Here is a 15,628-nt window from a genome sequence, read left to right as displayed (position 1 = left end):
TTATTTGTTGTATTATTACTCTCACTCACCTGTTCTGTTTTATTGTACATAAGTCTAAACCCTTATACCATGCAAATGTTCTATTACTATCATTATGTCCCCATGTATACAGAGATAAAGGGGGGGGGGAAAGCAAAAAAAAAAGGGAATACAACTGTACCTATGTACCCATAATTATGTACTCTAAATTTTCCCTAATAAAAATATTAAAAAAAAAAAAAAAAAATCTGAACGCTTATGTAGATATATGGACCCCAAGTGCGAAAGTGCAAAGTCTATTTTGAACTAACTCCAAGACGGTCATATCATTGACTGATGACCGTCTTCATCCAAGGCTAAGCCATGACCATGATGAGGCAGGCAGCACGGGATGCTATTTGACCTCAATGACCCCACCCACTGCACAGAAGAACCACACAGTATACGGTACTGTATGGCCACAGGGCGCCGAAGACGGTCAGGCGGGCGGGCGGGCGCTGACACGGGTCAGCGCCCGCCCGCCCGCCTGACCGTCTTCAGCATCCGGGAGTTCTTCTGCCGTACTATAGACGACCACCGACTAGCCGGGCGCCCCCCCATCCCAGCAGGCAGCCTGTCAGGAGAGAGGAAGAATACTGTGTAATTACAATAGACAATCTAAAACAAAGCCCTTCACTTTCAATGAGTTCCCTCTCTCTCTCCGAGAAGGGAAGGTTACCTCAAGGGGGAATTCTAATGAAGCAGATGGCTGAGTGCTCACAGGGGCAGACTCTGACTGTCCTCCTTTTCAACCGTCTGCCAACGTCTGCAGTGTTCCAAGGAGCTTCGCCGGCCCGCCTCTGCACGGCTCACTGTGTGTGCGGGTGTGTGTGTGTGTGTGTGTGTGTGTGTGTGTGTGTGTGTGTGTGTGTGTGTGTGTGTGTGTGTGCAGTTGGTGTATGAGTGTCACAGGGTGGGGGTGTTGGGGTGACAGCGGTGAAAATTGGTGACAGCACGTCCACGGAAGGTGTGTATATTGAATGGTACCGTGCCGAAACACACTTGTGAAGTGCATTTGTGAACTGACTGAGATCTGAGTTAAGCCAAACACACACACACACGCACGCACACACACACACACACACAGAGAAAGAAGCACACCCATGGGCAATTGTTCCTTATATTTTATTCTATATCTTTTTATATTATCCAGTATGTGTGCTTGTCAACAATCCCACTATTTGCTTTTCTCCCGTCGTCACACCCAACATAACAACCAGCAGCGACACACACACACACACACACACACACACACACACACACACACACACACACACACACACACACACACACACACACACACACACACACACACACACACACACACACACACACACACACACACACACACACACACACACACACAGACAGACAGACAGACAGACAGACAGACACACACACACACACACACACACAGAGTGGACGGCAGGCTACTGTGTGTCAGTCAGTTGTGCACGAACTAGCACAATCGTCCCATAGATACAGTAGCACACAGTCACACACCATACCGGTATACAGTTCCCCTTATTGCTTCTGTCCCATGGTCCAAACGCAGGAAAAATAGATTGATATCCATCAGATCGATAGCAAAGCGGTCAAAATACACCCCCCCTCCACCCCGCCCCCCCCAAAGGTCAAGTACGTGTCCAAGTACTGTAGTAGCCGTGGGACCAAGTGCCACCGCCTCTTCGGAGAGAAGTGTAGTGTCTTCAGGTAGAAAGTCATGAGGTTGTAACCAAAATGCCCCCCCCCCCCCACTCCAGTCCAGCGCCATACTAATGTCAAAGACAGCATAGTATAATGAAAACCATGTATTTTCTTTTTCAAAAAATTTATAATATATGAAATCATAAACATGTTATAGAAACACAAAGTCCGGTGAACATTTCGTACCAGTCGCAATTACACAGTGGAGACATCACTTTATTTTTTAATTCTAAAAATAAACACAGAAGTAGACGCTAAACAGAAATCTATTCCTCTCTGTATGCTCAGGCTAAGGTTGTCATAATGTTCTTAACATCAGATTAAGGGACATTATAGTACAAGTTCAGCAAAGAAACAAACGAGTTTTATAGAGATACCTTTTGTCCTCTGTGTATTCTAGTACATGATGTGCCCTGTACTGTTGTTTCCACATTAGCCCCTTTCAACCTGTTGTCCCTCATTTGGGCATGTCATTATAGGCGAGAATTTTAACGCATTGAGACCTGAGGCGATTCTTAAAAATGATTTTGTAAATCCTGACAGTTTTTTGAAAAAAATCTAAAAAAAAAAAATCTAGATTTTTTCAAAAATAGCAGATCTACAAGCTCATAGCGCGGCACCGAGTGCCGCGCTATGAGCTTGTAGATCTGCTATTTTTGAATAGCCAAATAAATCTAAAGTGACACAGATGCGTTCCAGGTCTTAATGGGTTAAAATAAAATGTATTTAGAATTATTATTATTATTATATTTGTTTATTTCAAAAACATCAGATCCTCGCAACGCATGTTGAGCTCGTAGATCGGCTATTTTTTTAAATAATTTGGATGATTGTGGTTAAATTCATACTGTGTGTTAACATTTATTCTAGTAGGCTATTGTTATGACGACACCTCTGGCAGCCCTGTTGTCATTACAGCATCTGTCTATGGTCTGTGGACTTCGATTCCCAGAGTTCAGTTAAAAACTAAACTAATGCTGCAGCATCCTAGCGCTGAGGATATTTTGGAAAGCAACAACAACGAAAGATACGTATCGACTAAGGCATATGTCACTTTTCTTAGTGTTAACAAAACAATAAATACTTTTTTTTACCAATTATTTCCCTCTATAACAGCACTCATTAGCCACTGGAGTAGTGTGGTGGTGTTTACCTGCAGAAACACACTGCTCTCACGCTGTATTTTGGTGTTTTCACCGTTTGTTTTGGTAGACAGATCAGGGTTTTTCGGCTATTAAAACCCCCCAGTGAAAACACAAAATTCAGCGAGAGGGCAATGTGTTTCTGCAGGTACTGTAAACACCACCACACTACTCCAGTGGCTGATGCCTGCCGGTATAGAAGGATATGTTGGGTAAACATGTATTTATTGTTTTGGTATGTAAACACAGGGCAACATTAAATATGCCTCTAAACTAAATAAATACATTTCTGGTGCCTGTGTCATTTTGCATTGGGGGCACACTCGTGACAAAAAAAAATAGCGCTTAGATAATTCGTCAGAAAACACATTTATGTAGGGATGGTTATTTTGAAAAATAGATCAGTGACAGATTACATATACATACAGTATGAATTTAAGTGTCAACTGGCTAAGTGGTTACGTGGTTGAGTGGTTAAAGCCAGTGAAGAGCGTTCCAATGTAGGTTTGTTTTGATTGACATCCCATCCATCCCCCTACAGAATCATCCCCCACTTCATACCCTACACATTTCCACATAGACAGTATACACATTATACAGTTGGCTGCCTCTGCTGTCAACCAACTGAAGAAAACAATAATTAACAACACTGCAAAAGGGAACAGCCATAATGAGATGCAACACTATAGCCAAGTTAGCTGTAACCTGCAAGTATATAAGAGAGACAGTCCGTATATTATTTTCTAATGTGATAATGGTTTTTAAAGGAGTAGTTCGCCCCAAAATAAATCTTTGTTGTTTTTGTCTTATTCCTAAGCCAATAATTTGATGACTGGGTCATCGGTTAGCATACCGGTCATCAAATTATTGGCTCAGGAATGCGACAAAAACTTTAAATGAATTCAAGGCTTCATGGGGTGTGTAATTGACAGAAAATAAGTAATTTTTCGGGTGAACTACTCCTTTAACGCGGGCACGCTCATGCACACCACTGCTACACTGCAAGCCTATAAACTGGGCCAAATCCTTGGTTATTATGTTCATGCTGCCCGGCAGCCCGTGTTGGGGGTTAAAATCACACCGTTCGTCGTGTTATTCTACCCCACTGGAACTCGGGGATAAAATAGGTCAGTTGCATTAGACGCTGGGATAAACAGAGCCTTTAACCACATAGCAATTTCCACATTTTTATCCAATCACTTTGCGGAACGTCGTCTGTCATACAATATGTACACCTGCCTCCGCTGCCAGCATTCGTGTGAAACGTGTGTGTGTCTCTCAAAGGATAAGGGTGAATTTGTGGGTATGAATGGATAATGAGGATGTGTGTAAACACGCGCCTTCCCCCCCCCCCCCCTCCTCCCCCGGGCTCAGAGAAATTGCAGGTTCGCTTCTGCCACGTTTTTTTCCCCCCCATCTAATCCCTCAATCAGCACAGCTGATTTCATTACAGCGTGCACTGAGGGATTCACCAACCAACCCACACTCATATTGGGCAAGCAGCAGGACGACACAAACGGAAAGAGGGAAAGGCTAAGATTAGGTGGTAGAAATTGGAGACGGTCCAAACAGGGGGGGGGGGGGACCATGAATATGGGAATAAGGACGGTCGGGCATGATGCCGCCGTATGCCAGGTTGGAGCATCTCCCAATGCTGTACTATGTACATCATGGCAGGGGTCTTCAAAGGGGTTTTCAGGCCAAGGACCCCCTTAGCTGAGAGAGAGATGAAGCAGGGACCCCCACTATTATGCGTATATGTATCGTGTTGCAGATTCAACTTTCTTTTTCATAGATGTCATAGATATAGATAGCTTCATATTTGTTTGACAGCGCTATCATCAGAGCTGAGTCAATCAATGTTTATTTGTTTGTTTACACATTATCGTTTCTATCAATATGTTGGATGCATGTGTATCTTCAGACACGTTAAACCTCTTTGCCGAAAATAGCCAATCTACAAGCTCACAACGCCTGGCGCTGCGAGGCGTTGTGAGCTTGTAGATCGGCTATTTTTGGCCAAAGTTCTCCTCAGAATAGGGATGCTAGGGTTCAAGTGGTTAATGTAAAAAAAAAGAATGATACTGTACCACACAAAGATTCGGCGGCCCCCCTGTAGTAACTCTGAGGACACCCCTAGGGGTCTCGGACCCCCTGTTGAAGACCCCTGCTGTATATGGTAACGTCAAGCACTGCAGCCATTGGCCCATGCATGCATTCACCACAGCCAGGGTAGTGTTGGGTCAAAAGTGGAGGACCCCAAAGCCGGGTAATAACGAGACAAGAGAATAAGAACAAATTTCTATCTGACTTTTAAAGCCCCCTCCCCGTTGTCACCAAACTAAAGCGTAAGACTCCAGACATGCTGCATTGCTCCTGTGAGTCCTGACCTACATTGTGATGTATTGACACAGATACATCTGTGTTAGCTTTGTTTAAAAGTGAAAATACAACAAGGAGGACATTACGGAGGACAGCGCCAGAAACAGACCAGAAACTTTAAAGGAGTAGTTCACCCAAAAATCAACTTATTTTCTATCAATTACACACCCCAGGAAGCCTTGAATTTTTTGGTCACATTCCTGAGCCAATAATTGAATGCGGAGACTCAATTGAGTCTCCTATTGACCAGCCACCCCGTCATCAAATTATTGTCTTAGGAATGTGACAGACACAAACAAATTCAAGGCTTCATGGGGTGTGTAATTGATAGAAAATTAGTAATTTTTGGGGTGAACTACTCCTTTAATCTCCCTTGGGCAAGGGGTGATTACCCTTTGAATGAGCGGTGAATGTTTGGTACCTGGCATTGGTCATTCATTCCCCATGGGGTTATTGATTACTGAGGGTGTGGTAACCTACACTTATCATGAGGGGAAACAAAATAGATAGATGGTTTTACTCGAATAGCAGGATTGCAAGACTTGAGATGATTTAACGACCCTCAAGTTTATGAAACCGTTTCAAAACACCATCCTATTACAATTCAGCTATGCCCAAATATGGAGTGTGTTGTCTAACCTCAACGTGTCCTCATGGCATCAAGCACAAACAAATCACTCAGCTCCATATATGGGCACAAAAGGGGACATGCCCATATATGGGCATATACTGATGACATCTGGGATCTCCATATATGGGCATATCAGTCGGATTGGCGGTGCGACGTAGGTCTGAGGGCCGCGTATAGCGGCCCGAACCTCTAGTAATAAATCACTTTACAGAAAACAGTTTGTCTTGGAAAAGATAATCTGGGAACCCATAATAAAAAATAAAATAAAAACAGCCCCCTCTGCTTTTCCATTGAATTTCAGCAGAGCTCTGAATCTGTCTGGAGAGATTGTGGAAAAGATGACATGTTGGAGGTATGAGGTTTCTACACAATGCCTGTAAATGGTGTCTCAAAAAGAAGTCCTGGATGGACTCAGTGACAGTTGGGGGTGTGTCCCCCCCCCACCACCACTGGCTCACATTACCTGTGATAATGGGCCAGAGCACTGGCTCATCCCACCTAATCGATGCCATGCCAAGCGTCCATCTGTCCATAAGCACTGACCTGTGCCTCCCCCGGACCCGCCCACCTCCGACAGGGCTCAGCGTCAGCCATCGACCTCTGCCATGCGATGCTGAGAGGACCACACACGCACGCGTGAGCTAGCTCGCTCGCACGCACGGGCAAACGTGCATTTACGCTGGCTTGCACACAAACACACACAGCTGCGAGCTACACATAACAACTTTAACTCAAAACCCCCCCAATCAATACGGCCCTGACAAACATTCATCAGCACTCATGGAACAATCATGAGGCAGGGGGTGCCGTGCCTTCAAAATCCCCCCCAGAAACGAGTACCGTGTCAGCCTGAGTACCCCATGGGGGGTGTCTTGTCTACGCGTCAGGGCCTATGGCTTGTGGTCCAACAGGATAATTCCCTCAATATATCAACGTCTCTTCGCATTTGCGCCTTTGTCTCGCAGACCGGCTGCAAACGATCCCTCAACACAGTGACGTAATAAGGTCATATACTGTGAGGAAAAAAAGGTATGGGACTTTTCCTTGATGTGTGTGTGTGGCGGTGGCAATCTGTCTGTTCAAGTCAGCTACTGTAAGTGCAGGGAGGGTTGAAATGGTGCCGCTGTGAGCAAAAAACACGGCGGCATTCCTTCCAGAGGAGAAACCTTTCCTGGTGTCATATTGACGTGGAATGCGAGCCACGTCTTTGACTTCACCCATCACCAGTGGTGTAAAGTAACTAAGTACATTTACTCAAGTACTGTACTTAAGTACAGTTTTGAGGTATTTTATACTTTACTGGAGTATTTTTTCAATACTTTTACTTCTACTCCACCACATCTCAGAGGCAAATATTATACTTTTACTCCACTACAATTATTTGAAAATTTGAGTTACTAAGTTTCTTTATATATTTTGATTATTATTGCAAAACATACAGTAACCACTTCAGCCCTATATATATTTTGGCCATTTGAAAATAGCCGATCTAAAAGCTCACAACACGTCGCGATGCGACGCATTGTGAGCTTGTAGATCGGCCATTTTCAAAAGATTTGAAAAAAAAAGAAACTGTGAAATGGGACATTCTGCGTAATGTGTACTTTTACTTTTGGTACTTTAAGTAATTTTTGTACTTGTAATGGAGTATTTCTACATTGCAGTATTGATACTTTAACTTAAGTACAAAATGTGAGTACTTTTTCCACCACTGCAGTGTATAGGTTGGGACTCTGCACTCACATACTGTAGCGCTGTCATCTAGGATTTGTGGTGGTGTAGGGTATTTTCCAACATCGCATCACAAACCTAAAGGTATTCACATGTTCAATAGAGCACCGAAGTCCTGACGTCACTGCCATATCCTCATTGGGATCTTAGATCGCTTCATATAAGAACTGTGTTCCAAAAATAAACACACCACCCTGGCGATTTTACTCATATGGATATGAAGCATCGACTGAAGGTGTAAATGTACACATTTACCCAAAGTCAAACAACCCAAAGACTACATTTCCCATGAACGCGGCTGCTGTAGGGACAGTGATTTCAGACCCGGAAGTAGTAGTTCTTAAGACTTTTAAGGCAGAATTAATTCCATTTTCGCCAGAAACAGGCTGTATCAAATATGAATGAATGTTATGTTTGGAACACAGTTCTAATATGACGTGATCTAAGATTCCTAAATGGGGATTTCAACACAAAAAATAAAGCCACGAACCAGTGTAACAGCGCCCTCTAGTGGCAGTGACGTCAGACTTGGGTGCTCTATACGGATATCTGCAGTAAAAAACCACTAGGCTATAGTAAAATGATATTCCGCTGTGAAACTAAAAAGAAAATACATGACAGCCTGTGCCGGATTTACATGGAAGTGCACTCACGGTCAGCAGACAATGGCCAGACAGCCAGGAGTGTTTTTGAATTGGAAATTCTGAGCAGGCTGTCAAAATACCTGATTTAATCACTTGTCTCACACTGGAATATCATTTTACCCCTCCTTTTTTTTTACTACATCCGTAGGAACAGGTGAATACCTTTACATTTGTAATACAACATCGGAAAATAGGTCAGAAATACACATGTTCGCCCCAGGCACCCCAGTTCTCCGGGATAGTAATGCTATGTGTAGGTATTTTTTACTCTACTGGAGTATTTCCAATTTCCAATGCTTTTACTTCTACTCCACTAAATCTCGGAGGAACATTTTTTACTTTTACTCCACTACAATTATTTGAAAACTTTAGTTATTAGTTACTTTGCAGATATAAATCATTATAAAACATAGTAACCACTTAAGCCCTATTTCATACATAGGCTATTTGAAAATAGCCGATCTACAAGCTCACAGCGCGTCGCATCGCGATGCGTTGGGAGCTTGTAGATTTGCTATTTTCAAACATTTTAATATTTTTACTTTCGGTACTTTAAGTATAGTTTGATGCCAATACTTTTGTACTTTTACACAAGTAACATTTTGAACACAGGCCTTGTACTTGTAACGAGTATTTTTGATATTGTGGTATTGCTACTTTTACTTATCTGAGTACTTCTTCCACCACTGATTAATAATAGCCTACCGATGGGTGAGGTCACAGATGGGGCTGTATGTGCCAGTCTGTCTCCCGTATCCCCTCCCACTGTCCTTTCTCCTCACTCACCCTGCAGTGGTCTGCACGGACAGGGGATTCCTACTCAACAAGACCTGTCAGGGGCCTGTCCGGGGGTCCCACATCGCATCAATGCACACACACTGGGCTGGGAAATAAATATTTCAGAACCTCGACTGGACTGCTGGACGAGAACAAGGTGTTAAACAGCCGCGCACACACACACACACACACACACACACACACACACACACACACACACACACACACACACACACACACACACACACACACACACACACACACACACACACACACACACACACACACACACACACACACACACACACACACACACACACACACACACACACACACACACACACACACACACACGGAGGGAGGGAGAGGAGGAGGACAAAAGGACAAAAGGTGAGGCCACGAGGGAAATGGGTTATAAAGGGCTACTGTGTTGATAATGGCCAGAAACAACCCCTGCATTGACACGCCAGTAAAGCAGTGGTGGAGAGTAACTAGGTACAGTAGATGTACTCAAGTACTGTACTAAAGTAAAATTTTGAGGTACTTTTTTACTTTACTGGAGTATTTCCAATTTTCTATACTTAATACTTCTACTCCACATCATCTCAGAGGCAAAACATTTACTTTTACTTCACTACAATTAATTGAAAACTTTTTGATTATTATTACAAAACATACTTTAACCACTTCAGCCCTATATAAACTTTGGCTATTCGAAAATAACCGATCTACAAGCTCACAACGCTCGGTGTGACGCGTTGTGAGCTTGTAGATCTGCTATTTTCAAAATATTTTTTTATAGATTTTAGACACTTGTGAAACGGGACATTCTGCATATAAGTACATTTTGATTACCGGACGGACTTGTGTTTCTACATTGCAACATTTGACTACTTCCTCCACCACTGCAGTAAACCCTGATTTATACTTCGTTGTATGACAGTGTTGCGTGCCGACACTAGCAGATCTTGTAAATCGGCTATTCTCGGCTATACATCGTATGATGGAGCATAATGCTGCAATAGTGTTCTCACAGCAACGGACTGGGCCAATGTTGAACTAGACTGAATGATGTGACTGCAGCGTTATCAGACAAATAACGTTGTCTGATAATGTCCACATTATGTATGACAGACCTGGACAAAACACTAGCTGAATAGCTATGCTGTGAAAACTTTGGGCTTTATTTTATTAAGCAAGTACAACCATGTACAGGAGTATTGTTGTACTGTATACTCTATCCATATAATAGACATACTGTACGTAGGTTCTGGCTGAAAGCTCATCTCTCATTGACGATCTCATTGATGAAGGTGAGGAAGCAGATAACATTTGTAGGCTATAGGGCAACTGAGACATGGATTTTGTAAACAATAACACAAAAGTATGAGGGGGATCTTTTCTTTTGTTCTGTCCCTTTTCTCTTTGTAGTGATCATACCAGCGCAGAGGAATAGCATAACAAAAATAATTCTGAATACTACTGCTGATATTCTGAGGAAATTATTCATTAATAATTCATTATACATGCATTCCACGGTAATGTACTGGGATTCGGGGACACCCCTATTCCCTATAGTAGTACTACAGTAAGTTGGTTGGAGGCAGAGCAGTTGCAAAATGCCTGAATTCTACAATTTTGCAGAGTTCTTTGAGTTCATTTACGTATTTATAGTGAGATACTGTAGATCCATTGCACCTCTACTAGGTCAAATATCTGAAAGCCATTTTCAAATAGGACTCAAATTCGACTACCGACACTCCTCATCTGCCAACATACACTGAATACACGCTTTTCTAAGTACCCACAGTCGCTTATACATAGAACAAAGGGAACCAACTTCATGATGCTACAGTATGTCTTGTTACCCGGTACCACTAGGCCAGTAATGAGAAGAAAGCCTGTGAACCACCTCCCTCCATGATGGCCTGTGAGGGACTGTGGGGTCACAGGTATGTCTTGTTAACCCATTAAATCCGGGAACGCATCTGTGTCATTTCTAGAATTGAGCTATAACCATTGTTTTATACTTTGGCTATTCAAAAATAGCAATTTTTTTAAATCTTGAACATTTGTGCAAATATTTGAATACATATATTTTTAACTAAAATCTTTGCTTCTGGAGGTCCCTGGAACAAAATATTTTACAAATGTTCGCTTTTAAAAATATATATTCAAAGATTTGCACACATTTTCACAAGTTTTCAAAATTCAGATTTAAGATCTACAAGCTCATAGCACTATGAGCTTGTACATCTGCTATTTTTGAATAGCCAAAGACATCTAAAATGACAGAGATGTGTTCTCGGATTGGGAGTGTGTCTATGTTCCCCGGGTTCTGTGTTCCCCGGGTTCTGTGTTCCCCGGGTTCTATGTTCCCCGCTTACCTAACCCTAAACCTAAACCTAACCCTAACCTTAGTGGGGGAACATAGAACCCGGGGAACATAGGGATGACCCCCTCGGATTGAATGGGTTAAATTAGCCTGCTGCGGCTGAGAGAGGGACCCAGCTGTCTGAGTGGAGCTGTGATGAGCTTATAGGGGAATGGTGTGAGAGAACACTTTGCTTTTATCTCTCCTTACCGACGCCTCCCTTTGTGCAGTGGATAGACATTTCATGAGCAATCTAAACGTCTTTAATAGGACATTTAAAATAAATAAATAAATATTCAATAAAGTGGACATTAAATTCAATTAGCATTTTTCTCTGATTAGTCGACTGATTAAGTGCAGATTTCAGTGTTCACTCGTAGAGGAGTTTATGGCTCTGGGGCGGGGCATTCTTCAAGCCAGCGTATTTTATTGCCAAGTACTTTTACACATTATGTGTGATACCATTCTGGTAATCATCAAGTGTTCAATTCATTCTATGGAGGTGGACTTATAAATATATATGTATAAAAAAGTGGTACAATGTTTCAAGTCCATTGTTAGTTCAATTAAAATATATTGCTTTTTGCATCTCAAAGGGCATACGATAAGAAGGACATTTGAGTTTCCTAAATAATTCCTCTTAACGGCTTAAGCGTGCACCATTTCATTATGGTGAATGCAGACTCTGCGGAAAAGCTACACAACTCGTAACATCACGTATTATTGAACACCTTCATCACAACACCTGAATTCAGTAAGGAATATGTTTATGTCACCGTCATAGCAGCTACAATACAGGAACATAACGCATGATGAAATGGAACTTTCCAGCAGTCGCCACTGGTACTTCATTAGGTAGTACCAAGATATTTCAGCTCGTGTCCACTCATCAATTTTGCTATGCATTTTCTGTCAGACTATAATGGGAAACATGTGAGCGATGATTCAAGGACTAATAGTGACTCTAAGAATGTTTTTTTTTGTACGGTTCTAGAGGTATACCACAAGTCTACAAGGTGTAATCATGGAAGTCCTGGTTCAAAGGCTAAAATCTGCATTAAACAGTCTGGGCTGACTAAGGGACGCCGATAGCCGAGTGGTTAAGGCGTGTACCACATAGGCTCTGCATGATGCCTGACAGCGAGTCCCGGGGGTCCGATTCCCGAGCCCCGGCGGACCTTTTGCTGCGTGTCACTCCCCAACTCTCTCTCCCCGTTTCCTGTCTCTCTTCACTGTGTACTATCAATACGGGCAGAAAAAGCCACAATAGAAAAAAAACTGTCTGGGCAAAGGAGGGACGCATGAACTACAATTCCATAGTAGTCTCGCATCGCCAGACAACTATTCCACAATCTCCGAATGCTATATAGAGTCTGGAACTACACCTCCCGACCCCGGGGCAGGAAGCTGTCATCTGTTCGTCATTTCCGTTCACAAAAATACATCTTGAAATTATCTTTACGCTTTATTTTAGAATTTCCATTTCTAATAAGCAGCAAGCTATATTATGCTTCGATTATTTCGCTTTATATTAGGACAAATTTACGCGACTGTAAAACACGGAACGTAAGCGGGGAGGTGGCGTCAGATCCTCTTTCCCCATTTTCAGAGCTTCCGTGCTCCAGACCATTGGTTTTCAAAGTGGGGTCCTTGGGGGGGGGGGGGGTACCAGGGGGTCCCCAGCAAAATTAGTTAATATAGCCTCACAATCATTTTAACCACTTCAAACATATTTTATACTTTGGCTATTAAAAAACAGCAGATCTACAAGCTCAGAGTGCCGCGCTATGAGCTTGTAGATCTGCTATTTTTGAAAAATCCCTGGCACAAAGTATTTTTGAGATGGGGGGTCCGCAGCCAAATACATATCACTTTGGGGGTCCTTGACATGAAAAAGTTTGAGAACCACTGCTCCAGACTGTATGACCGGAAGCATTTGAGAATTGTGGGCGGCAACAGTCTGGCCACGCGAGACTAATTCCACACGGACTGAGAGAAATAAAAACAGTTTTTTCAGCCCATTCCCAACCAATGGTGATTCAGACGACGGGGGGGTTCAAACTGGCCATCACACGCAGTCAGTGGCATGGCATGAGCTTGGAAGACAACGTTTGTAGGAACATGGTTGAGGACTCTGCAACAGGCCCGTCACGCGCGGTGACACATCCGCACTGAGACAAGAGGGGGCGGCGACCCAATACAGTATGAAATAAAAAATAACTATATTAACCACTCAAACCCTTGCGGCGCTATTCTGCGGCGTGAACATTCGCTAAAAGTAGCCGAATGTCACGCTTGGACACGTTGTGAGCAGTGATGTTTAGTCTGGAGCAAAAACAGGAGGGGGCCTAGTATAGTGCCCTGAAAGACTCCAGGCAACTAAACATAGGGTTTAAGTGGTTAATAGTAATAATAATAATAAAACCATTAGATGAGCAGGGGGCAGATTGATTTCCCCACAGGACAAGTCTTTTTGGTTTCTTAAAATCTCCTCTCCGACCCATCCCATCCCCAGAATGTTTTTGCAAAGTCCATACAGAGGGATAAATAAGTACAATCTAATAGATACATCTGAGGATCAACAATATGTGATCCCATGTAGGATGGTAAAAGAGTTTGTCTGTCTCGAAGCATGGTCTTTTTTAGCTAAAAAGTTAGATTCTGTTTTTTTATTTATTTTTTTACCCATCTGATTTGAAACACACAAAAAGCCTTTATACATGCAGGTATTAGTGCATAGGTTCCTGCAGAAAAAGAACTTATTGTGTCGTCAGTCCATTGAATGGTCCGTCCCAAAACCTCATCAGATGAATTTGGCATAGTTATAGAAACAATGAAAATGTCTCTTTAAGGGGATATTATTTCACACCCTCCCAGTCCCTTGGTTAATGTTAATGTATCTTTTAAATATATCTCTATCTATATTATGTATGAATAAAAAAAGACAGGAGAGGACAAAGCAACAAAAAAGAACAAAAAAAACACAGATAAATAGTATTCTCTAGAGCTCAGAGTTACCTGGTTCAAGTGTTCATATTTTTGAATCACAGTAAAGTTAAGATTAATAGAGAGAGAATTGGGAACACAGTGAAGGCTGAGGAACAGAAAGAAAAGAAGACAGCTATAGCCACACAGGGAGGTTGTTAGTCTGCATCTCTTTCCAGAGGAGCACGAGAGGGTGTGATCAAACCTCACAAATTGGAGGGGAGTTTGGAGCGGACAGTTTGAGGTTCTAGCTCTGAGGGGTACGCGGCCGAATCCCTCCGTGGCAGCAGAGCCGAGGAGGCCACGGCGGGGGACTGAGTCTGGTGCGGGTGCCCGGGGGATAGCTGGACGGGAGGCGTCGTCGTCGTCGTCGCCATGTACCCCGGCGGCGCCAGGCTACACGGTTTGGGTGCCAGGGTGGGCGAGGAGAAGGGAGAGGGGTAGTATCCGGTGGTATCCATGGAGGTGCGAGTGGCCGGGTGGCCCAGTGCCTGGGACACCTCCTGGGGCAAGGAGGTATGGGAGCCGGACAGCAGCTTCATGTCCTCGGAGAAGCGGCCGAGTGGAGAATCTCTTCCGGCGGCGTGCGGCTGGCCAGGGAGCTGGGAGGGGAGAGAGGACTGGGGTATGAGCAGAGAGCTGTGGGACCCCGTGGCGCCGTAGGGGTCGCTGAATTGGAAAGTCCTGCCCGTCACTGGGCTCTGGACGGTGGGGCTGGGTGCCAGCGGGGTGAGACAAGGTGACGCATCTGAGCCGTACTGTGCCAGCGAGGCCAGGGCAGACCTGTCCAGAGACAGCTGGTGAGGCAGGAAGTCAGGCTGTAAGCCTGTCAGGCTAAAGTGACCCAGGGAAGACGGTGAGCCCTCAGCGGGCTGACTATGTTGGCCTCTACTGGGAGATGGTGAGCCTTGCGTAGGCGAGTGGAACAGGTTTAGGCCACCGGAAGTCCGTCCTCCCCCTGCAAACTGCTGTAAAGAGCCCACCTGAGGAGGCTTGGGGAGCGGCTGGCTATGGAGCAGCTGACTGGGCATGGGGCTGGACGAACCTGTAGATATGGGGCTCACATTACTCTGGCAACCTGGGGAACCCATAACTCCAGCTGCCATTCCACCTGAAGCCCCACTTATATGCCCAGCTGCAGTCCCTCCTATATGGCTCCCTACAGCCAAAGCTGTTGACTCTGCTCTGTGACCTCCAATGACGCCTACTGATGACCCTCCTGCTATATGAGTGCTTG

The 15,628-nt window shown here is 43.9% G+C and overlaps 1 protein-coding gene across 1 annotated transcript in view; it reads right to left on the bottom strand.

Moving 5' to 3' along the window:
• Positions 1-14,597: 14,597 nt before the first annotated feature.
• hcn4 (hyperpolarization activated cyclic nucleotide-gated potassium channel 4) overlaps positions 14,598-15,628 on the bottom strand; it is a gene marked incomplete at both ends in the record, with an annotated part of 191,083 nt that continues 190,052 nt past the window's right edge. The window contains one exon of the mRNA XM_080417618.1: positions 14,598-15,546. Coding sequence (XP_080273744.1) covers positions 14,598-15,546 — 949 coding nt within the window. The remainder of the gene's footprint in view (positions 15,547-15,628) is intronic.

This window comes from Gymnoscopelus braueri, assembly GCF_963280865.1.
Source record: "Gymnoscopelus braueri genome assembly, chromosome: 1".
Taxonomy (NCBI): Eukaryota; Metazoa; Chordata; class Actinopteri; order Myctophiformes; family Myctophidae; genus Gymnoscopelus; species Gymnoscopelus braueri.
This window is presented reverse-complemented; position numbering and strand designations above follow the sequence as displayed.